Genomic DNA, 24,854 nt, shown 5'->3' on the forward strand with positions numbered 1-24,854 from the left:
AAGTTTTAAAGCTCATTCTCTCACTTGGCTTATTGGCTAGAATGCTTTCCAGTCCAGTCGAGCTGGTTTCTTATGGTTGCTAGTGAATGAATTTGAATCCCCATTCCTTTAATCTTATTACCCGATGAAGGAAGCCTCAACTGGATCAGATGTCCCATTTCATCCGGTTGGGTTATGCAGTTAAGCAAGGATCCAACAAAGATGTTGATCCCGTTAGAGCTGCAGCTTGGCGATGGTCCAAGAAAGAAGTCAGCTCCAACACAAGGAAATAAACTACTTCAAACAAACGATATATGCTTACTTGCTGATCCCATAACAGACATGGATAGATATGGTACTCGAGAACAAAACTACTAAATAAATATGATATCTTAACTCATAACAGTTCATGGAGAGACTGCCAGGAGGCTTCAGCTTATTTCTGTACCATAATCGCTTTCAAGATCCGGAAACCAGCCTGGGCACTGTCAGACACCCAAGACAAAAATCTAACTTTCTTGGGTGAATTGGGTTTGCTTTGTCATTTGTCATAATGCTGTTCCTTCAAGCTTAAACACTGTTGGACTCTTCCAAGGTCTTGTACGGCTCCTGCGAGAATGGGGCATACTCCAGAGAACTTCAAGCCATTAATCAGACAATGGACCTGGAAAATGTAAATTGCTTAAGATGGTAGCCAAGGAGTTCTGAAATGAAGGAGAAAGGAACAACTCGAATGAGAACACTATAAACAACAGTTTAAATAAAACGGAAAAATAAAGACAGCAAATATTCAAGAGTTACAAATTTTCTCACAGCATGGCAGTTGAATGTTGTGTTAGGCATCAGACTGTGCAAGGCCATATATCATTCAGGTAAGGCTCCATCAGCGCCCTGGATTGCCTGTACTTGCCTATGTTTTGCATTGCAACTTCCTCAAAGCCATAAACAAGCATATGCCCACTCAGTATCAATGGAAGAAACAAGTCACTCACAATTCACAATTTCATATTCTCCTGGCATTTTCCAATTGTTTTCCCTTTTTCTATGCTGATAATTTGGCAATATATTGCAGAGGCATCAGTAGACAGGTCAAAGGAACAAAAAACCACATCCCTATTATGTATGGCATTTACTCCAGCAAATTAATAAAATTCAAAAGTTAGCACATACCAGTGCCATCTGATCACCAATTATGTAGAAGTGATGAGATCTTTCTCTTCAATCCCTTTAAGGTCCACTTATCATGCTCTCGCCAAATTGGCCACATCAAGCATGAGAAACTATCAACCACTTGTTTTCTCCCTAAGGCCAACTCTAGACCCCTCCAAGCTATTACAAGATTGAACACTTTCTTCTGAAACACCTAATGCACCCAAACTGTCCGAGCAACAAAGGCCAATAAGGAGTCAGATCATTAACTGCCCATCCTATTCATGGAACAAGAAGTTAACACAAATCTGTTACTTTCCAATCAAATTCTCAGTAGTAGACATCTTGCTTTGCACTGACATCTAAACCAAGAAAGACATCTAAGAGGGAGCATTAGAGACCATCAATCCTTCCTGTGAGAAGGATGCTTCTCCTTGCTTATTATCATGAACACACTATAATAAGATTCTAACTAAAAATCACCTGCCTAATTCCATCAGTTGCAAGATATCCTCTCTATAATACCAACAATCTTTCCTGAGAAGGATGGTTGACCTTGCTTATTATGAACACGCAATAGTAAGATTCTACCAAAAAGTCACCTGCCCAATTCCGTGGATTACAAGACATCCTCTCTCTAATATGGGACATGAGACAGAATATCTAAAGAGTCAAGAAATTCAGCATGCAAAACACCCAATTGTCTGACAGAGATATCATAGAATAACTAATCTGAGGTAGCACTTTACAGCTTTGCTGCAGAGCCTAGCAAGAACAGGCAAAACATCTTCCAACTCGAGACACCTATGGCTTTGAAAGGTGAGTGAGCTCTCTCACTGTTACCTACTACTGCCAGAAAAGGAGAACGATTCTCATGCTTCTCCCACCTAACCCAAATAACTTGAACATAATCTTGTGATGAAGTAAAAGAAAGCTAAACAACCTGCAAATACGACCAACCTCCACATTAAATCCAAGATTTCAACCTCGCATGCTTCTCCAAAATTTATCTTGTAATTGTACCTCCAGGGTAATTTTGAAACAATAATTGCTTAAAAACGCCAAGCTTTTGGTTCCAAATCAGCTTCCCCAAGAGAAGGAAAACTACACCCTAATCTGATGATATTTTGAAATTTCTCATTAGAACCATTTAAGAAATTCCATTTCTAATTCACAAGATAAGCAATAATGATGTAAAAAATATTTGAGAGAAAAGAGGAACTTAACTTCATTCTCTCGGCAAAAGTGTGTATAAATACATGAATACAAGACACCTACTCTCTATAGAAGTTTACTCTATTTACAAGATACTTAAACTATTTAAAATACAAACTCTCTCTCTCTAATTTTTAGGAATACAATTTTAAACTTAATTATATTCAAATTGACTTATCTTCTTCTCCTTTCATCCCTTTATCCTTCCTAGAATTTCGCCTTCCTTATCTTTAGCAAATCGGCAGCTCCTATATTTCCACACTCCCCCTCAAGCTGGGCTAAATATGTTATTCAAGTCAAGCTTGCAGCTTAATTCATCAAATAGTCTTCTTGGTAGGGCCTTAGTGAGAATGTGAGCTACTTAATTATTTGTAGGAGTGTAAAACAACTTAAATACTCCCATTGTTATTAAAATCCTAATTTTACTAGTACGATTTTACGCTTCGGAGACCCCCAAACAATTCAAATCCCATGTAAAATCTTATTTGGGGTAAAATTCTATAAAATCCCGATTTTAGATGTACAATTTTACGATTTTACGCTTCAGAGACTCCCAAACGATTTTACGCTTCAAGTATAAATTGCAACTTAAATCTAATGGAGAATATTGGAATCATCCTCTAAAGAATTTTAAGCTATATTTTGCCTCTAAATTGCCTATATCAACATGTTAGTTTTGAGTTATAATAAGAAATAAGCAGGTTATTAAATGATATTAATTCATTTTTTATAAAATTATGTTATTATAAACATATATTTATAAAAATTAAAGGGTATTTTTAATTGTCTCTAAAATTTTACGATTCTATTTTACAAACTCTTTTTCGATCCTACTTAAAATCCCGTTATGAACTCTTTTTCGATCCTACTTAAAATCCCGATTTTAACTACCTTGAATACTCCTTCTATCTTCTCTTTGATGAAGTGTCTATCAATCTCCACATGTTTTGTCCAGTCATGATGGACCAGGTTTTTTGCAATACTGATGGCTGATTGGTTATCACATAATACTTAAACTGGCTCTGTCACAGTTACTTGTAATTCATGAAGTAGTCTTCTTAGCCATATTCCTTCACAAAATCCTTAAGTCATGGCTCTAAACTCAGCCTCCGCACTGCTTCTAGAGACAACAAATTGTTTCTTGCTACACCAAGTGACTAGATTTCCCCACACAAACAAACAATATCCAGAGGTTGATCTTCTATCTAGTGATCCAGCCCAATCAGCATCACTATAGACTTTGATCCCTCGGTTTGTTGTTTTCCTAAACATTAATCCCTTGCCTAGAGTTAATTTTAAGTACCTGAGGATGCGATAAACTGCTTCTAGGTGCTCTTCTTTGGGATCATTCATGAATCGACTTACAATACTCACAAAAAAACCTATATCTGGCCTAGTATGTGATAGGTATATAAGTTTTCCCACACCAACCTTTGATATCTCCCTTTGTTAACCAGTGTGCTTTCTTTGCCAATATCTAATTTTGTCGTAGATTCCATAGGAGTATCTGTTGGTTTGCAACCAAACATCCCTGTTTCATTTAGGAGATCAAGAACATATTTTTTTTTGGAGACTGAAATCCCTTCTTTGGACCTTACAACTTCCATACCTAAGAAGTATCGCAAACTTCCTAGATCCTTAATTTCAAATTCCCTTGCAAGGACATCCTTAAGGCTTTTGATTTCAATAATATCATTTCCTGTAACAATGATATCGTCCACATAGACAATAAGAATGAAAATTTTACCTTCCTTGGAGTACTTGATAAATAAGGTGTGGTCTGCTTGGCATTGATTACATCCACACTTCTTGACTACCCTTGTAAATCTCTGAAACCAGGCTCTCGAGGACTATTTAAGTCCATAAAGTGATTTCCTTAGTTTGAATACTTTGTTTCTTGTAAGCTTCGTTTCAAATCCATGAGGAATTTCCATGTAGACTTCTTCTTCTAGATCACCATTTAGAAACACATTTTTTACATCTAACTAATGTAAGGCCCAATCTAAGTTTGCTGCTAGGGACAACAAAACCCTAATGGTATTTAGCTTTGTCACAAGGGCAAATGTTTATTGGTAGTCAATACTATAAGATTGGGTAAATCCATTTGCTACTAGTCAGCCCTTGTACCTATCAATCCTTCCGTCCTCCTTGTATTTTACTGTAAAAACGCATTTGCAGCCCACAGGGTTCTTTCCGAGAGGTAAATCAATGATATCCCATGTCTTATTCTTCTCCAACGCCTAATTTCCTCAATAACAACATTCCTCCACTTAGGGTGTTGAAAGGCCTCTTGAACAGTGTGTGGAACCTGCACTTTATCCATATTTGAAACAAATGCACTAAATTTGGGTGAGAGACCCTTGTATGAAATATAGTTTTGTATAGGATGTTGAGTTCATGATCTTACTCCCTTTCTCAAAGCAATAGGCCAATGTAAATCTTCATCATCAAAAGAGGTAGTGTCCGAATTCTCACCAGTTGCAGGATCTGAATTTAGGTCAACCTTTTGATTAGGCCTAGGGCATGTTTGGTCCTTACTCTCCTTCCGGATAGACTATCTCCGAGAATAAACTTGAAATTCCTTGATGGGAGAGTGGCTGATTGAGGAATTAGGGGCTGGTTGGGCTGGTTCTTGGGGTTGCTGGTTACTGGTAGGTTGCTGATTTTCAGTAAGTAAGGATGGGATATCCCAAAACTGATATTCCAAAGAGTTATTTTGAGTGTTCTCCCCTTGAATATCAGGTCTAGGATAATAGGACTGATTATCAGCAAAGGTTACATCCATAGAAGTGAAGAATTTCTGAAGTTCGGGAGAGTAGCATTTGTAACCTTTTTTATGAGAAGAGTAGTCTAGGAAGATGCATTTGATAGACCTAGGATCAAGCTTGCTCCAAAGGTGGTTGTGAACATGGACAAATGCACAACAACCAAAGATTTTTAGCGGAAGTTGTGAAAGAATATGAGTGTGAGGAAAGATAGTTAAGAGAAGTTGGCTAGGAGTTTGATGCTTTAGGATGCGTGAAGACATTCTATTAATAAGGTAAGTGGCCGTAAGAATGGTTTCACCCCAAAAATGTTTAGGAACATTGGTAGAGAATAATAGGGATCTTGCCACTTCTAAAAGGTGCCAGTTCTTCCGTTCAACAACTCCATTTTGTTAGGGGGTATCGACACATAAGCTTTGATGTATAATGCCTTGTTGGGAGAGATAATGACCAAGAATAGAGTTGAAAAATTCTTTGACATTATCAGTCCTTAAGATTTGAATTTTGACATTAAATTGTCGTTGCACCATTGAATGAAACATTTGGAAGATAGAACCAATTTCAGATTTATCTTTCATGAGAAATACCTAAGTAAGATGGGTATGATCATCAACAAATGAGATGAACCACCAAGCCCCAATAATGTTTTTAACCCTAGAAGGCACCCACACATCACTATGAATCAAGGAAAAAGGGTAAGATGGAGTATAGGATTGTCTAGGATAAGTATTTTGACTGTGTTTAGAGAATTGACAAACTTCACATTGCAACATATGTGGATCTTGATTCTCAAATAATGAAGGAAATAACATTCGAAGATAAACAAAGTTTGGATGTCCAAGTCTTGTAGTGCCATAACATAATTGCACTATTATTGCTAGAATGAAAATTAGAGCGACAACCAGAGGGTCTAGAGTAGGAACACTTGCTAATCGGAGCAAGTTTATTGTTGGAAGTAGTTTCTTGAAGGATATATAGCTTCGCACATACTTTAGCATTGCCAATTGTCTTTCCTGAAATCCGATCCTGAAATTCACACTGATTTTATGAGAATTTAACAACACAATTATGATCAGCTGACAGTTTACTAACTGATAATAGGTTGCAATCTAAATTTGGCACCAAAAGTACTAAATGTAAGGTTAGATTTGTAGATATAACCACTGAACCTACTCCAGCAACCTGTGATAGTGATCCATCAGCAATTTTTGCCACCCAATCTTGTTGGCATGGTTTAAATCTAGTTAGAAGATTGGTATTTCCAGTCATATGATCCGAAACCCCTGAATCAAAAACCCAAACAACAAAAAAATCACCCTTAGCAGTCAAGGCATGGAGAGAGTTACCTTTATGAGCTATAAAACCGGATGCCAAAGTAGGAGACTGAGTAATCTGAGATCTGCCAAACAGATTTTGAAGCATTCCATTTGTTCTTTGCTAAAAACAATGGTTGATGGAGCTACTGTGGTTTCTTCGGTAGAGGCCAAGGTTCCCTTACACCTTTCATGGGCCAACTTCCAATCAGGTGGCTTCCCATGAATTTCCCAGCAAGTATCTTTGGTGTGTCTCGTTCACACCAAGGACACCCCCTTTTTTGTTTAAATGAAGTTTGATGGCTCCCTCAGGTGATTAAGGCCGATTGCTCCAAGGTTGGGTTGGTAGTTTTCAACATGACCTTCATCTGGCTTTCCTCCCTTCGTACTTCTGCAAATGCCTCTCTAAGACTAGGCAAGGGCTTTGTACCAAGAATTCTTTCTCTTACTCCATCTAGGTTATTATTCAAACCTATAAGAAACTTGTATAGTCTCTTCTTTTCCACAATCTGCTTGTATCTTGCGAAATCATCTGTACACTTCCATTGGATAGTATCACACTTATCCAATTGAAACCAAAACTTGTTTAGAGAGTTAAAAGTACTATGTAACATGAGAATCTCCTTGTTTTAGATCATCAAGCATGTTCTCTATCTCAAATAATTCAGAAGTATTCTCAATATGAGAGTATGCTTCCTTAGCAGCCTCCCAAATTTCTTGTGCAGAGTCATAAAGGAGGAAATTCTCACCTATTTCGGTTGTCAAAGAGTTGATGAGCCAAGACATCACCATGTTATTTTCAGACTTCCAAGCCTTGAACCCTGGTTCTATTTCTCCCAGTTTTGTTGTGCTTCCAGTCAAGTAGTCTTCCTTTCCCTTGCTACATATGAACATCAACACTGATTGTGACCATTGGAGATAGTTCTGACCATTAAGTTTGTGTTCTGTAATGGAGAACATGTTGTTGTTGTCCATGGTTACAGGATTGTTGTTTGGTAGGGGTATAATCTTGGAGGATTGGCTAGAGGTTTGGTTGTTGCTTCTGCCAGCTATTGTGGGTACTGGCGAGTTTGTAGTTCCGGGTAGAGGGTGGCTAGGTCACAACTGTTAATCCTTTAGGGTTTGGTAATTAGGAGGAAAAATAATCCTACTCGGATACCATGTAGAAAATATTTGAGACAAAAGATGAACTTAACTTCATTCTCTTGGCAAAAGGGTGTATAAATACATGAATACAAGACACTTACTCTCTATAGAAGTCTACTCTATTTACTAGGGGTGTGCAATCGATTATAACCGAACCGAATCGACAGAAAATCATAACCGAACCGAACCGAACCGAATCATATGTAATAACCGAACTGAACCGATCGACTAACCCTAACAAATCGAACTAACCGACACCTAAACCGTGATAACTGAACCGAATCGAACCACAAACCAAACTGAAGCACAAAATAACCAACAGACCAAACATTAGCTCGGCCTTGCTGTTGCCGCGGCCACCTAGCCGACCGATGATTCTGATGATTGGAACTGATCATCAAATTCCCCCGACCACAGTGACCCACATACCCAAAAATCAAAAGTATATAATGGTTGGATTTTAGTAGATCTAGGTTTCAATGTAAAATAGAAGTAGCTGAAAAAGTTATCAAATGGGCCATCGGCGTCGTCTCCGGCCTGCGTCTTTGTCTCTAACTTTCGTCTTCGTCTTCGCCATTGGCAAGGGATGGTAGAGGGAGAGAGAAGGGACGAAGAGATGAGGTGAGGAGATGATTGGCACTGTTAGAAGGGACAAAGAAAAGAGTCAAAAGACAGACATTGCACTATCGGCAACAACGAGGAATGGAGATGCTATCGACGATGGCGAGGGATGGAGATTGGAGAAGAAGGGCCAGAAGACTATCGCCTATCGGGATTCGGGTGTCGCACCCTTGTTAGGGGGGGGGGTGTTCGATTTGGTTTGGGGGTACACGATTCGATTCGATTCGGTTTTTCGATTATTTATATCAAAATAACTGAATTGAACTGAATAATCGATTTTTAGAAGAAAATATAACCAAACCAAACCGTTTTCTATGAAAAGCCGAATCGAACCAACCCGACCAAACTTGTCAGTTTGGTTCGGTTTACTCGAACTTCTGCTCACCCCTACTATTTACATGATACTTAAAACTATTTAACATACAAACTATCTATCTCTAATTTTTAGGAATACAATTTTAAACTAAATCATATTCAAATTGACTTATCTTCTTCTCCTTTTATCTCTTTATCCTTCCTAGAATTTCGCCCTTCCTAGAATTTCGCCTTCCTTATCTTTAGAAAATCGGAAACTCCTATATTTCCACAAATGAAGTATGCAAACTCAATTTACTACTCTTCATTAGGGTAAGCCTTACCCCTTTGCAAGCAAATATCTACCAAGAGACCATGCATGAGCCTGACTCTATGGATATCATTGTTTGGGGTTGGCTGGATTGGAGGTTTTTAGATGCTTTGAAATCTGAGAGAGGTATTCGAAAGTCCCTTTGGAATCAAGGGTGCTGAACTAAATTGGTTTTTGTCTAGCTCCTCTTCTATATCGTATTGCAATGTGGAAATGAATCTGAGTGGGTCTTGTCATTAATCTATGGCTCCCATGGGGAGAGGGAAAGAAGGATATTATGGTTGGTTTGTCGAATTTCAGGCCGTATTGGGGTAGCCCTTGATGTTTGGAGGCTGATTTTAATGTCATTCATTTTTTTCCTTTTCTTTCATTGTGAAAGGACCAGTTGTGTCCATATTAGATCTTCCATGAGGGCTTTTGCTGATTTCATCGAATCCTATGAGTTGTCAAATTTTCCATGAAATCAGGCCCTCACACTAGGTTTAGATCAGCAGAGAGATTATCCATTTGTAGTATTGACATATTTCTCATCTCATTAGACTGGGAAATAAATCCTAATTAGTGATCCTAACTAGGATTGTTTCACATCTACCCTTCATGCACTGAAGATGCCCTTTAATGCATAGCTTTTTTGCGTGCGCGCATTTTTTGGGTTTGGGGGGGGGTGGGGGGGAGTAACTTTAAAACATAGCACTTAGGGAGGATGGTTTTGTTGATTTAGTGAAAACTTGGCGGGAACATTATGATGCTAGAGACTTCCTGATTTTTCCTTTGGGAAGCCAAAGTTTCTGTAAAAGGGCATCAGGAAATGGAATAGGAATAATGTAGTAAACTTTTTTCTAAAGGATTGAGAGGCTCCTTGAGGCTATTAGACTGTAGAAGTCTGAACGGGATGCAAAAGTCTCATTCTAGAGTTCCCTCGAAGGTTGAGAGCCTCTTTGTTTCGAATTCCATAAATTGCCTAATGCCTGTAAGAGGAATAATTTTCTTATGTAAGATGATTCTTAATGAAGTTGAATTGTCAAAAGATATTGATATCTGTAATGTGATTGTTGATTTTGATAGTAGTTTTTGCTTCAAGGAGGAGATTTAAAGACCTTGTGTAGGTAATCATATTATGTACTTTGAGGAGGCAAGCCACATTACCTCCACATTATCAATCTCTCCTTCTGTGAATCAAGCCTCCATGACTGACTCTTCATTTCCCAGCCTCACATAGGTGGCTCTTGAATCTCCAATCTCTCTTTTAAGGATCAAGCTCTCAATATATTTCTCCAACTGCCAACCCTGAAAGGTGGTACATGCATTTTTCTCTCCTTGTGCTATTGACTCAGTTAAACAGAGTGTATCACACACAGTGCCCTACACATAGCCAATTGTCATAAGAACATTCGTGGCACATCCATGGCTCAGTCAATGGGACCCTTCATTCGGGTGGCTCCATGCCACCTATTTCTCAATAAGGATGCTTGCAGTACTTGGCTAATGACTCGCTGCTTAGGCATTCATGATTCATCACCATTATATACCCTAATAAAGATGATCGTAGTTGCGGAAGCACACGGCACCTCCATGACTTCACTAATGTAACTCTCTGTCAGAGTGGTCCATTAGACATGTACTTCGTCTTCCTTGAGGCCAAGTCTCCATTTATATTGTCCCTGGCATGCTGAGTTCTCCAAAAGATAATCATTGATCTCCAACTCTTAATAGTCTAGGAAAAGACTGCCTGGATTTCTCTTTATATCTTGATGGTATTAATGTTAAAACAGGATCATAGAAATTTTCAAAAGAATAGTGTTATCCCACCACTCTGATGGAAAATGTTGTGTGCTTTCACATAGAAAGATACGAATTTTATGTTTAATATTAAACACGTCAAAATTGGTGCCAGTATTCCCATAGGATACAGTCATATATATTTGATTTTTTATGATTGTTTTTTTTTTTCTTGGTTTATATATTTGTGTATTAATAAAGTAATGTTGTGATTAACTAATAAAAATCTCATATTTTCTAGTTGTTATATTACTTAAACTGGATCAAGTAACCTTTTATCTTAAGAACTGTCTAGTTTATTAATCTTTTACACAGTTTACCTTGACCCTTTTCCACAATTAACAAAACTAAAAGGAACATTAAACCATTAGCTCAATTAGCATCACAATATTAGATTATGTATGAGTAAAAAGTAAAAAACATATGAAGAGACATATAGATTATTGTGTAACTTCAAAAAACCACCCCTCAGGTTTGCCCTACCCCTCAGGTTTTAAAAATGGCAGTGATCTCACCTACTATTAAAAATTAGGATACAATTACCATTTTGCCCCTACTTTTTAGAACTCTCTCTCTCTCTCACCATTTGGCCATAGCTAAACTAAACCATGGCCGAACCCTCTCTCTTCCCCCCCCCCCCCCTCTCTCTCTCTCTCTCTCTCTCTCTCTCAAGCAATGCTGAGTTTTGCGGTGGTTTTGGGCTATTGACTTTTAATTGAACCTCTTGGTGGTAATTTCAAGATTGTGGATTTGGTTACTGATTTGGTGATTTTCATTTTGGGGATTTTCAATTGTGGATTCAATTATTGGTTTGTGGATTTTCAATTGCAGGATTTGGGGATTTTCGCCTAACCCTCTGTGTGTGCGCGTCTATCTACCTTTTTCTCTCCTATCTCTCTTGCCAGAGGGGTTCGACCATGGCGTCTGAACTATATCTGGTTCAGCCATGTTCAACCAAACCTTAGGGATGCTAAGTGCATTTTTGCAAAAATTATTTGAAAATAGGTATCCATGATGTGTGTGGATTGGTGGTTAGTTTTTTCACTAGGCAAGATGTTTTTTTTAGTTATTCATTATTTCTTTTTGGGGAAAAATGAGGCAGAACAATGATGAGGTTGTTTTTCTGTGAATGGGAAGGTCCCAGGTTTGAGTTGTGGAAACAACCTCTTTTCAAGGCAAAGGATGCATATAAAGACAACACTTGCAAAGCACAAAGCCTCATGCACTAGGAACACTCCTATATATTTCAAGTAGAATCTCACCAATTTGGAATTAGAACTTCCAAATGAAGGCTGGCTGAAGTTGGAGAAGGTAGGAAATACAAGATATAAGGGGTTGATAGAACCTAACTGCTGAATGTATGCAATGCACTCACTTCCTACCACAAGCACGCGTGTGCAAGGGGAAAATGTTGGGCCCAGCTGCCTCAAGCTCAAGCTCACTTGATTTTGGATCTTTCCCCAGACTTATAAATCAAACTCTAGATCATTTGACCTTAGGCCTCACTTCCTTAACTTTGAAGCGCTTCCTAGAATTCTCAAAATTGCAAATTCAGCCATTGAACGAGTGGCATAGGTGTGCTATATCCATGCACCATGGTTCTTGTCATCTTTAATAATGGATCTTGTGCCTAAAGCAGTAAACAAGTATCTGATAGACTAGTAAACGATTAGTCAGATTCTAGGTTGAATTGTCATTAACATAGTCCAACATGGACCAAAATTCTATAGAGATAACAAAAGCATAATGCAAACCGCCTAAAGAAGGCCAGAGAAGGATACAAGGTGGCCTCCTGCTAACCAACAAGAAATTGGTTGCTTGGTGGGACCACAGAAGGTGGAGGATCAATCATAAAATTTTGTATCAAAAGACATGACAGAAAGAACTACTGAACACCTCACCTCAATATGGATTTCCAACTGGATAGATATAAATAAGTTCAAGAAACAACATAATAATGTGGATTTTCCAATGCTTAAGGCCTACATGTGTGTTTTACTGTGCAAAACTACCAATGAGTATCTAGCAAATCCAACTACAGTAAAATAAAGTAATCAATGGAGAACAGAGAATTACTCACTTGAACATTCTCACCTCCCTCCCAGGACCTCTCTATATGATGGTTGAGAGATCTTTGGGTGGTTCAATCCAAATGCTCTCAAATGGATCTTCTTCTCCCCAGTCATGACATTGCTTACGAGGATAGTACCTGCCATCGTCAAGCGAGTACGATATGCACCGCTTTCCATAGAAACGAACTTTAGAGAAGTAGATGCTATTTCTCATCATTCCTAGAAGGTCAACTCTTGCTTGTGATGACAGGAAGCTTGCGAAAAGGGTCATACCACCAAGGGAGTTCATTTCTTCCCAGACTTTGTTTGTCTGATCCAGCTTAAATACAATAGGGTTTTCACTGCAACATGTGTATATAACAAATATATCTCCTTTATGCTCCACCATGAACTTGCCCTTCCACCAATTTTTGGCAAAAAAGTTCACAGGGCATTTAGGTGGAGGCACAACATGGATAACCCATGTACGTTCTTGTGCATCAAAGACCCCAAGCCAACCAGTAAGACTCAGACAATAAAAGAGCCCATTGCAGAAAACCAGCTTATTCCAAATACTGCTGACGAATGGCAAGCGATTATGGTAATTAATGGTTGTCCACTCCACTGCCCCAGGGTGACAGGTGCTAATAGCAACGACTGTGGGACTGACATGCTTAACTGTAAAAATGATACAGTCTGGGGTAGTTGGAGCAGAAGAAAAGGCAACAATCTGGTAAGTCATCTCAAATTTTGGCAATTTGATCAACTCCTTAGTGAAGGGATTGAAAAAGAACACCCGGTGAGTTTTGGGCCTGTATAGTAGCAACCAACCATCTTTAGCATAACAAACCCTGGATCCATGTAACTGCGGTAGTTCAAGGGCATAGGTCTTGCGTTGTGCTGGGTCATAGAATTCATACAAGTTACCAAACTTTGGAAAGAACATAATCCATGGGGGTTGATGCACTACTCGGACTGAGATAGCAGCTGAACACCATCTCTTACAAACAGCAGAAGCCCGGAGGTTTTCCTTTAAAGTTAAATGGGACATAATCACTTCCAAAAGCTCTATTGGTAGCTCAGACCAAGTTTGTTGCTCCTCTGGCTCTTTCTTCTCCCCAGCCATAACTCTTTTCCCGTCCTTGATCGTTTCACTTAATCTATAAAAATACACAATTTCGGTTAGTTGTGATGCAAAATGAAACAGCAGTAAGTGGTACTACAGAGCTTACCCCTAACAACCAACACCAAGACCTTGAAAATGTAGACACTGTGAGTAGCAATACGAATACAGAAAGGAAAATGTTCCTATATCATTATCGGCCATAGAAATCTGAGTTGCAGCCCAAGGGGGTTGTTAATTGTGATTGAAAGGAACAGACACGTCAGAGAAAATGCGACGACTAGATACAACCACCTAAAACTAACTGAATTAAGGCTGACCACTAAACCCTGGTGAGGGGACTGGATATGATCATCATAATGATCAATTGAAATTGACAGCATAAAAACCTAGAAATTCAGTAGGCCGATGTCAATCCAACACCATCAGCGAACCATACAATTAACATACAGAGAAGCAAAAACCCTAGAACGATGGAGTGAGAAGCCAAATTATTCGAAATTTAACTCAAACCCTCCAAAATTATCATACGATCTACAGAAATCATAGTAAGAGAGTGTGAAAGTGCAAAGGCCAACAAATTGTTCGGCTTCAAACCAATTCAGAGGACCCAAGATCGAGAAACACTAGCATACTTTATGATAATGCACCAGAAACCCTAAATTGGCATGATCTGAATAACCCATTACGAATCCATTCCGATTGAATTTGGCTTATAAAGAACTAACTCGGAGGATTGAACGAGAAAGAAACTCACAATTTCACTTTCCTTCTTTTCCTCCCAGCCATGTCGATAACCCAGACGGGTTTCCCTCGATGAAGAGAGGCTGCGGAAATTTCTACCGGAGGGAGAGAGAGAGAGAGAGAGACAGAAATGGATGTTGATGGTGGCGACCTGTAGGCACGAGAGCCTCCCAAATCATTACCACTAGAAACGTGCGCAGGAGATTTTATCCGCTGCTGCCGTGACTCTAATCTACTACAAATTAGACCCTCCCTATGCTTAACACGTCAACAAGGGGTTTGCTGACTTGTCACATGCTTAGCTCTTATTTATCAAAAATTCTTATATAATCTACACTTTGATCCGCATAGTCAGTCCATCATCGTACGGAAGATTAATTTTATACCATAATTTTCCTTACTTTATAGATTATTTACTTGTTTGATGAGGTAAATGTTTTATTAGTTCTCCTACTTTATTTTAAATTTCTTAATAAATGTCTTATGATAATTGTCAAAAATAATAATATTATATTTACAAATAAATTTAAAAAATAACTCTTTCCACAGAATTGATAGCTTATTTGGTGGGTACTTGTCAAAACTCTCTCCTGATATTAAGAGTTTTAATATAAAAAAATATAATTAAAAAAATACAAATATATTATTTAAAATACCTAATAAGTATCGGTAGGCTAGCAAATAAAAACTCCTATCCTACTATGATATTATGTATACATATATATTATAATTGATAGATTCAAAAAAATCAAATCATATATGATGATGGTTTTTGGGACCGACCACCACGTGCCACCTCTACAAATGAACCTCGAGAATAATACCTTGGACTTGACAATGTTGGACCTCGGTTATAGAACTTGCAAGACAATGGAGTAACGGGGTTAGGGTCCTTCGAGGTGGACTTCAACGCTCAAATTAGTAGAATAAATGTAGGTAGTAATGAAGATAAGAGCAAAAGAGCTTTTCATACCTAATGAGAACCTCAATCAAGATGGAACGGGTTTCGCGATTCGGCCCAAATCTTTTGGACTCCGCACCGGATTGTTGACTTGTCACATGTCAATCTCTCAGGCAATCCACATGGCGAGTGAGACCACTAGCGCGTAGGGGTATTATTGTAATTTTAGGTAGTGCCACATCACTTGCCCCCCAATCTTTGAACTAACCTGAGAATCACGCTAGGTCAAGAAATAGCTTAATTTCTGAGGTTATTTGACTGTAGATTTTTCTCAATGTGCATAAGAGTATTTTTAGCTCGACAAATGATAATGATGATATGTGAGACCAACCACCATGCGCTGCCTCGACAAATGGACCTCGGGAGTGGAAGCTTCGGACTTGGGTATTCTTATCCTCGGATTTGTAGCCTGCACTTCAAACTTGGTTATGCCTGGCGCTGTTTGTGGGGATGTAGCCTGTAAGACAATGAAGGCTATGAACAAGGCTGGTCAGGTTGGGATTCCCTGGTCAAGGCAAACTGGGATTCCCTAGTCTAGCTGATCAGGCTGGGATATCCTCTGGTCAGGTTGGGATTTTCCCTGATCAGGCTGGGATCCCTTGGTCTGGCTGATCAGGTTGGGATATCCTCTGGTCAGGTTGGGATTTCCCCTAGTCAGGCTGGGATCCCTTTGTCTGGCTGATCAGGCTGGGATATCCTCTGGTTAGGTTGGAATTTCCCCTGGTCAGGCTAGGATCCTCTAGTCTGGCTGATCAGGTTGGGATATCCTCTGGTGAGGTTGGGATTTCCCCTAATCAGGCTGGGATCCCTTAGTCAGGCTAATCAGGCTGGGATATCCTCTGCTCAAGCTAGGATCCCTTGGGCTCTTGACCCATGGATTTCAGTCACTCCCACGCAAAAAATGGTGTTGGGCTTTGAATTTTTTTCGGCCATTAGTCCATCTTCGGCTTGTGGACGGCCTAGGGCACTTGACTCTTGAATTGCTGTCACTCCCACGCAAAAGAGGATGTTGGGCTCTGAATTTTTTCTGGCTATTAGTCTACATTCGGCTTGTGAATGGCCCAGGGAACTTGACCCTTGGATTTTTGCCACTCCTATGCGAAGGAGGGTGTTGAGTTTCTTCCAGCTATTAATCTATCTTCAGCTTGTGGACAGCCTAGGGCTCATGACCCTAGGATTTTAACCACTCCCTCGCGGATGAGGGTGTTGGGCTAGAGTTTTTCCTTGACCATTAGTCCACATTTGGGGACGACCTAGGACACTTGACCCTTGGATTGTTGTCACTCCCACGCGAAGAAGGGTGTTGAGTTTCTTCCGGCCATTAGTCCATCTTCGGCTTGTGGACGACCCAGGACTCGTAACCTTTGGATTTTAACCACTCCCTTGTGCAGAAAGGTGTTGGGCTAGAGTTTTTCCTTGGCCATTAGTCTACTTTTGGGGACGGCCTAGGGCAAATTGTTGTCACTCCCACGCGAAAGAAGGTGTTGAGTTTCTTCCGGTCGTTAGTCCATCTTCGATTTTTGGACGGCCTAGGGCTCGTGACCCTTGGATTTTAGCCACTCCCTCAAGGAGGAGGGTGTTGGGCTAGAGTTTTTTCCTTGGCCATTAGTCCACCTTTGGGTCGGCCTAGGGCACTAGACCCTTAGATTGTTGTCACTCCCACGCGAAGGAAGGTGTTGAGTATCTGGGCCACATTCGGCTTGTGGACGGCCCAAGGCATTTGACCCTTGAATTTTTGCCACTCCCACGCGAATGAGGGTGTTGACTTTCTTCTGGCCTTCCATCTTCGGATTATGGACGACCTAGAGCACGTGACCCTTGGATGAGTTTTTCTGTGGCCATTAGTCCACCTTTGGGGACGGCCTAGGGCTCGTGACCCTTGGATGAGTTTTTATGTGGCCATTAGTTCACCTTTGGGGACGGCCTATGGCTCGTGACCCTTCGATGAGTTTTTATGTGGCCATTAGTCCACATTTGGGGACGGCCTAGGGCTCGTGACCCTTTGATGAGTTTTTTCGTAGCCATTAGTCCACCTTTGGGCATCCTAGGGCTCGTGACCCTTGAATTTTTCTTTGGCGAAGTGTTGGGTTTTGTGAGATTGCTATTAGATTGAGAGAATCCGAAGTCTTGCCATTAGTCATAAAAAGAGTACAAAGAAGTTCAGGGAATTCCCCTGCTTATTGATAAAATTTTCTTAATTTTTGCACATTCTAGGTATGCTTCAAGGGCTTACCTTCCATGTCTTCTAGTCGATATGCCCCCAGACTTAAGGATTCCACCACCTGGTAAGGTCTTTCCCAATTTGGAGTTAGTTTATTCGCTTCTCGAGGATGACTCACATCAAATCATCGAAATACAAGATCTCCTGGCATGAAACTCCTAGCGTGGACTCATCGATTGTAGTATTTAGCAATGCACTGATTATACGTGGCTTATCGAATTTGCGCCAGGTCTCAGTGCTCATCCATCAAATCCAAGTTGCACCTTAGCGCTTGCTCATGGGTTGGTTAGAGACGAGATAAGGCAGTTCTTCATTTCCCTTCTTGAGTTCCTGGACTTGCCTCTCCAGGAAACGCAATCGCCTTTCCTACGAAGTCTCTCCTTCTCGTGAGGGGGAAGAAGTAGATCTTTCCACCTTAGAGGGATGGATTTCTTACCCAATTGGCGAGATTGACGAGACTCCTGAGTAGGAGGAGGTGACTGGTGCTCCTCCCATTGAGAGGGCACATGCGGACGATGTTGTTTATTCTAGTGTAGATAATCAGTCAACAACTCAGTTAACTGTTGGACCTGATTCTCCAGCCTGGTGAGTCGGTCCTCTGGCATTGGATTGGTCGGAGGTGGTAGATTCTCCCTTTGCGGCGGGGCCTCTAGATTGGCACCAACCTGGCTACGAGTCATATCCCTTCGGGGAGCTATGTAGTTAGTTATGTCAAGGAGCAAAAGTCGTTTGACACTTGTGGAAAGATCGAGGTCCGAGATGAGGAGTTGAAGTTAGAAGCGCAAGATAGGGAGAGAAGAGGCTGGTGAGTATGGACATTGGCCCCACGGTGGGCGCCGAATGATGATGGTTTTTGGGACTAACCACCACGTGCCATCTCTGCGAATGGATCTCGGGAATAATACCTTGGACTTGGCGATGTCGGACTCGATGATAGAACCTGCAAGACAATGGAATGACGGGGCTAGAGTCCCTCAAGGTGGACTCCAACGCTCAAATTAGTAGAGTAAATGCAAGTAGTAATGAAGGTAAGAGCAAAAGAACTTTTTATACCTGATGAGGACCCCGATCAAAATGGAATGGGTCTCACAATTCGGCCCGGATCTTTCAGACTCCGCACCAGATTATTGACTTACCACGTGTCAATTTCTCGGGCAATACACATGACAAGCGAGGCCACTAGCGCGTAGGGGTATTATTGTAATTTTAGGTAGTGCCACATCAATATATATGATCAAATCAAAACATCTTCTCATAAATTTAAAACATAATCTAATTATGTCATTTCTTACCACTCACTTTTGTCATTAACAAACCAATGTGATATTTTTATTACTTAATGTATTAATGAAACTCTTGTTGCTTGAACACATAAATATTATGTAGGGAAAAATTATCCTTCAAGCTTGAGAGTTTTGCAAAAACGAAATTACAAATACTTTAATATTTAAGTTAAATTAATTAAAAAAATAATTAAGAAAAAAATTTAGTGTTTTGTCATCTATTATTTATAACATGTTTAGAGTAATGGGATCTCCATTATTTATAAAAAAGATTGTTGGGAAGAGTTAACAATCAAATATATTTTAGGATTCTTAACTTGTTGGAGAAAATTTCTAAGATATTATTTGCACATTTATCATGAGAATACCCCCTCAAGAGACTTTTGAGAGTAACTTTGAGAAAGTCTCCCAATTTTAGTGAAGTCTCTCTTGGTGGGCTTGGTGGCCAGGGACCTTCTTATGAGAGTTACCTAGGAGTGCCTTACTATTGAGAGAGAAGGCTTCTTAGTCCTCTTCTTGTGGGGCTTTTTTTTTTATATATATATATCTTCAACTTTTTGACTTGGTCTTCGTGAATTTTGTGAATGGACCCTCATCCATGTACACTTTAAAAACAATTTAAAATGTTTCAATTGTTGTTTTTGACCTTTTTGCTTGCATCTACGTTAAATTAATTTGTTATCAAATTATTATAAAGTTATTTAAACTATTAATATATATTTGTTAGAATGAAATATATAAGGCATCCAAGTATAAGGATAGATAATTAAACAAAATATCTCCAAAAAAACAAGTATAATAACAATAATAAGAATATAGATATGGGTATGAAAACAAACAAAGGGATCATTTACCCATATCTTCTTCATTGTCATCCCTAACTTATACCTTGCAATCATGTTAGAAAATTCACCACGAGTCCTCTAAATAGTTCTCTTGAAAGTTATTTTAGGAAAGATTACAAGAACTTGAAAAAATATCTCGAACAAAGAGACTAAATAATGGAAAAGATAATCGCTAGTAAATCAATTTGTAATCCCTCAAAAAATCAAGTTTCTAACTTATTTTCCACATCTCTCAATGATGCCATACTTGGTCTCTAGATTTTTTTATTAGATAAATTGCACCTAAACCTCTATGGTACAAGTTATTTGCAAGAGGATCTTCTATAATTTAATTTTTTTTTTGAAAATCTTTATAGTTTACTTTTTTATTTGACACCTCATATAGAGATATTTTTAAATCCATGTGGTCAAAACATATCTTTGAAGTCATCGTGATTTAATTTTTTTTTAATTTAGAGAACTTATCTAAAGACATTTTTATATTGAGAGAGTAAGTGTTTAAGCAAACAAAAATAAACCACAAGAATCTTTAAAAACATTTTTAAACCACAAAAGATCTCCTTACAAATCACACAAGCAATAAAAGGTCTAATTGCAATTTATATTTCTTTATTTGTCAAGTATCATGCACGCTATGGTATTTATAAGATAATTCACAAATACGATGGGTGATTTTAGACTTTAGTTCAGTTCTACCCATCTTTTATACGATAAAGACTAATGATAATTATTTTTATGATTATAATTATCATATTATTTTTTTAATTTTGAATAAATTGATATGAAAATTCACCTTATTTTAATCATTTTTTTTATAACATTACCTATTCCTATTATATAAATATGTAATTTTGCTAATACTGACAACAATTGAATAATAACATGAAACTAACATATGAAAAAAAGAATATTTCAAACTTCATATAGTCGTATTCAAAGCCCAAGATAGATAAAACATAATATTCAGATCATACTATTAGTGATAATTATAATCTATTCTCTATATAATAGAGATGATTCAAAGAAAAATTTAGACTATTATGATAAATATTTACTAAGCTTTTAAATAATGACAAGTACACTTGTAACTTATCAAAAAAAATGTTGGTGACATGACAAAGTTCTTGGCTCCATAATACTACTACTACTACTACTACTAATAATAATAATAATAATAATAATATGAGATAGTTAGAAAGTAGATATTCACAACTTGAATATTGTCTATCATTTTGCTAATGATACCAGTATTTTTTTTAGTTTAAATATTTAATCTTGAATTTTATTTTATTTTCATCCTAAATTTATACTAATATTACTGTATAAACTTTTTCTAATTGTAGTATAATGTTAGTTGATACATTTTTAAATCTATTGAGTATTATGCAATGGATTTTATTTTTTAAAATTTTTATATCATAGTTTAATAAATATATATATATATTTTATAAAAATATATCTTTCTTCGACTTTAATCTGACCACTAAATTGTGAACCTCTTCTCTTTTTAATTTAAACATTAATAATTACAAACTAATTCATTAAAGAAATTATTGAAATTACCTTTATCATGCCACATGCTTCAAATTAAAACTAATTTGAGTGTTCAAAATAAAAATATAATTGCTGATGTTGATGTATTACTAATGGAAAGTGAAAATAGTCTATCACCTCATAAAAAATTAAAATATAATTATTAAAATAATAGTCTAAAAGTGTTGATAGTACATTATCTTAAAAATATTTGATACGTCCGTGACAATAATAAATCTCACTTTATTCCTTTTGGCTTGATTGGTTTATTAACTTAAAAATCATAAACTTTATGTATGGTACAAATATTTTCAAATTAACGTCTATATTAAGCAATACCTAATTCACTTTCATTCTAATTTAAAGCTTACAAACATATAAACCAACATTAAAATATAACATTCAACCTATCGAATAATAATAACATTTAAAGTTTTAACTCGAAAAATCGGCAAGCACCGATAAATATTTAGGGTAAGATTTACATGCGAAACTTAGTAAAAATAACTGGTAGTGTTACGTACAGATGAAACAAACACTTTTAGATGGTATCAGTAAGAGCCCATCAATTCTATTCTTTCTTGGTTATCGACACTTAGTCTCACCCTTGGAAATAGTATCCTTCAAGTATTTCATATGAGCAAATACACAGACCCATATGGACTAATAGAAAACAATATGAACGCCGTAACAGCAGTAAAATTAACTTAGAAACAAGAACAAATAGGGCATTTTATCAGTCCATTCTCATTGCACTGCCCACACCTAACTGCTCTCTTACCATCCTCATCCAACACCTTGCAACTCCCATCGCAGTCCATACACACCACGAACCGGACTCCGCCGCAGCCGTCGCACCCGGGCGCAGCCGCCCTGGGGATCCCGTCTAGCAAAATTTCCAATTTGCCTTCATCCTCCAACTTCATCACTTCATCAGCACCCCCTATTAACCGCCCTTTCACGAACAGAACAGGGACTTTCACCCCATTCCTCCCCATTAGTCCCCTTAGTTCCTCCTTGAGCCTCGAGTCCATGGATATGTCGCGCTCGAGAAGGCGAACTCGATGCGACTCGACGGTTGAGCGGACGCTGTTGCAGTCCTCGAAAGTCTTCCTAATTCCCCGCAAGGTTGTCGTGTATATCACAGCCGCATTTTCGCCTCCCGGCGGGCATTTCTCCTCAAATGAGTCGAGAATGGACAGGCAATCTCTGGAGTTTATGGGCTTGTTGGAAGTCGATACTGCAGAAACCATTTTCTTGATCTGTTCTTCGTCTTCGGAGAGTTCTTTCTCGTAAAACGCGACGAGCTCTGGATCAAACAGGGGACTGAAACAACCACTCTGTGACAAAGCCACTGAATCTTCTACTGTCTTCCTCAAGTTCAATGATGGCTTCAATGAATTACCCATCAAAGTAAATTCTTTCGAAGCCCTTTTCGGGCTGAAAGCCGATCTCTCTACGCCGCCACTCCATCTACAGACACTTCCCCTGTTCTCTTTTCCTCCCGATCTCTTCAATCTCTTGGGCGAAGCCATCTGATTGATCAATTTTAGTGGACTCCTCGCTTCAGATTTCTGTGTTTTCTTCGCTTGAACCGAAATTGGTAAATTGTCTTCGAGGTCTCCCATGAGCTCCCAAGCGTCGATGACTTCGGGCTCTTCTCGAGGCGGCGATCTCTCCCAAATCTCCATCAAAACCTCTCTAATGGGCTCTTCTTCTCGTTGGAAATCATCTTCGCTGAGCTTGAGAGCCCCATAAGTGGTGGAAGTGAGAGAAATCTCGTGACTGGAGCAACCGCCATTGCCAATCATAAACTCTTGTCTGAAATCTTTCCTGAAGATTTTAGAAGATCCACAACCCATAGATTTGGATGATCTTTGAGTCTCTTTTGTTTTTTTTTTTTGGTTTCCCAATTTGTAAGGGAACCGTCAAGGGTGGTGGGGGTTTCTCTTTTTGAAAAGTTTAACCGTTACCTCCAACGGGCCCCAACGGTCACCAAATGTGGGGTAATTTGGTCACAGCAGCCTACGATTTGCTTCATTTCTTAATTTTTAATGCCCCTATTACTCCCCCTAACTTTAGTGTTCTTATCTCCCTATTTTAGTTTTTAATTTTAAAATTTAAATTTATTTTCAGTTTTATATTTGATTATTTATCTTAACAACGCATTTTTTTATATCTATAATATTTTTCACGTTTTGAAAATTTTAAACGTGCTTGTGATGAAAACAATTAAAAACGATTTTTTATTACTTTGAGTTTTCTTTACAATTTTTTTTTATTTTTGAAAATATATTTTTAAAAATATGAAAATAAACACGTTTTCACTATTTAAAAAAAAAAAACTAAAAACGACTTAAAAATAACGAAGAAAATAGGCTTTAATCACCCTTGCCATTGTTGCCAATTTCATCATTTTCAATAGTTTTTTTTATACAAATATCAACATTCTATGGTTTACTAAAAATTATTATCTACTTGTTATTTTCAACAATTTTAATTTGTATATATATATATATATATACATAAGTTTATCGCACACAAACTTTTAGAGGACAAATCTATACTTTTCTTTTTATATTTTCATGTATTTTTTGTGTTCACTCAAATTTTTCGTTATTTTGGTTATATCCATACATATGTATTTTCAATTCAATTTAACTCTTATACTTTAACTTTTTTTTTTGTGACAATCCAAAACTTCTCATTGTTTCAATTACATCCATGTACCTATATTTTCGAGTCAATTTAATTTCTGTTCTTTAATGTATAAAAAAAAAAAATAGAGTGATTCAATTTAACTCATTTTTTTTTTACACATCAAAATACATGAATTAAATTAACTTAAAAATGCAAGTACAATGGTATAATTGAAATAAAAAAAAATCCAGATTACCACAAGAAAATGGTCGAAGTATATGAATTAAATTGACTAAAAAATATAGGTTCAGAAATATAATTAAAACAACACAAAAATATAGAAACAAAAATATCGGTTTGACCAACTTTTGGAATATTCCGGTATCCTTAGTTTATTTCTTTTTCTTTATATATTTACATATTTATAAACTAGGGTAGCATGCTTAATGGATTTATAGGGGTTGGAATCAAATAAAAATATTAGAAATTGAGAATTGAACCTTTTGAAACAAATTTGATCAGAAATTTAGTCATTCAATTATATTATTATATATAAAGTAGTTATTTTTAACATTTAAAATAACCCATATTATAAAGGGCTTCTATAGCCTATAGGTACAGACTTGGACAATACTTTAGGCCCATTTGTAGTATTGGGCTTGGGCTATGATGTGAGTGAATAGACAGACAGTATTAGCTCTCAAGTTTGATAATTGTCAATGACATTCTGCACATACATACATTGCATGATGGTTGCTATTTATAATCGAATAATGCTATTTGTACAAATAGGATTTTTTATAGATGGGTTTACAGGTGGCTTGCAGTATCATTTTGCCCTTTTCTCTTCTTTCTCAATGA

The 24,854-nt window shown here is 37.8% G+C and overlaps 2 protein-coding genes across 4 annotated transcripts; both read right to left on the reverse strand.

The window, feature by feature from the left end:
• Positions 1 to 269: 269 nt before the first annotated feature.
• On the reverse strand, positions 270 to 14,693 carry LOC127789260 (F-box/kelch-repeat protein At1g57790-like). 3 transcript variants are annotated; one of them, XM_052318122.1, is made up of 3 exons: positions 14,524 to 14,693; positions 12,687 to 13,803; positions 270 to 643 (listed from the first exon to the last, which is right to left on the reverse strand). In XM_052318122.1, the coding sequence occupies exons 1-2, from the start codon at positions 14,553 to 14,555 to the stop codon at positions 12,705 to 12,707; spliced, it is 1,131 nt and encodes a 376-aa protein (XP_052174082.1). In that variant the 5' UTR covers positions 14,556 to 14,693; the 3' UTR covers positions 270 to 643; positions 12,687 to 12,704. The 3 variants fall into 3 exon arrangements, with proteins under 3 accessions (XP_052174082.1, XP_052174079.1, XP_052174080.1); XM_052318119.1 differs by having other exon boundaries at positions 12,673 to 13,803; XM_052318120.1 differs by having other exon boundaries at positions 270 to 683; positions 12,673 to 13,803.
• A 7,155-nt stretch (positions 14,694 to 21,848) lies between these two features.
• LOC127789259 (uncharacterized protein At3g28850) lies at positions 21,849 to 23,246 on the reverse strand. Its single transcript, XM_052318118.1, has one exon. It carries the CDS (start codon positions 23,213 to 23,215, stop codon positions 22,061 to 22,063), a length of 1,155 nt encoding a protein of 384 aa, XP_052174078.1. The 5' UTR covers positions 23,216 to 23,246; the 3' UTR covers positions 21,849 to 22,060.
• Between the last annotated feature and the right edge of the window lie 1,608 nt (positions 23,247 to 24,854).

Source organism: Diospyros lotus, chromosome 13 (genome assembly GCF_014633365.1).
Source record: "Diospyros lotus cultivar Yz01 chromosome 13, ASM1463336v1, whole genome shotgun sequence".
Lineage (NCBI taxonomy): Eukaryota > Viridiplantae > Streptophyta > Magnoliopsida > Ericales > Ebenaceae > Diospyros > Diospyros lotus.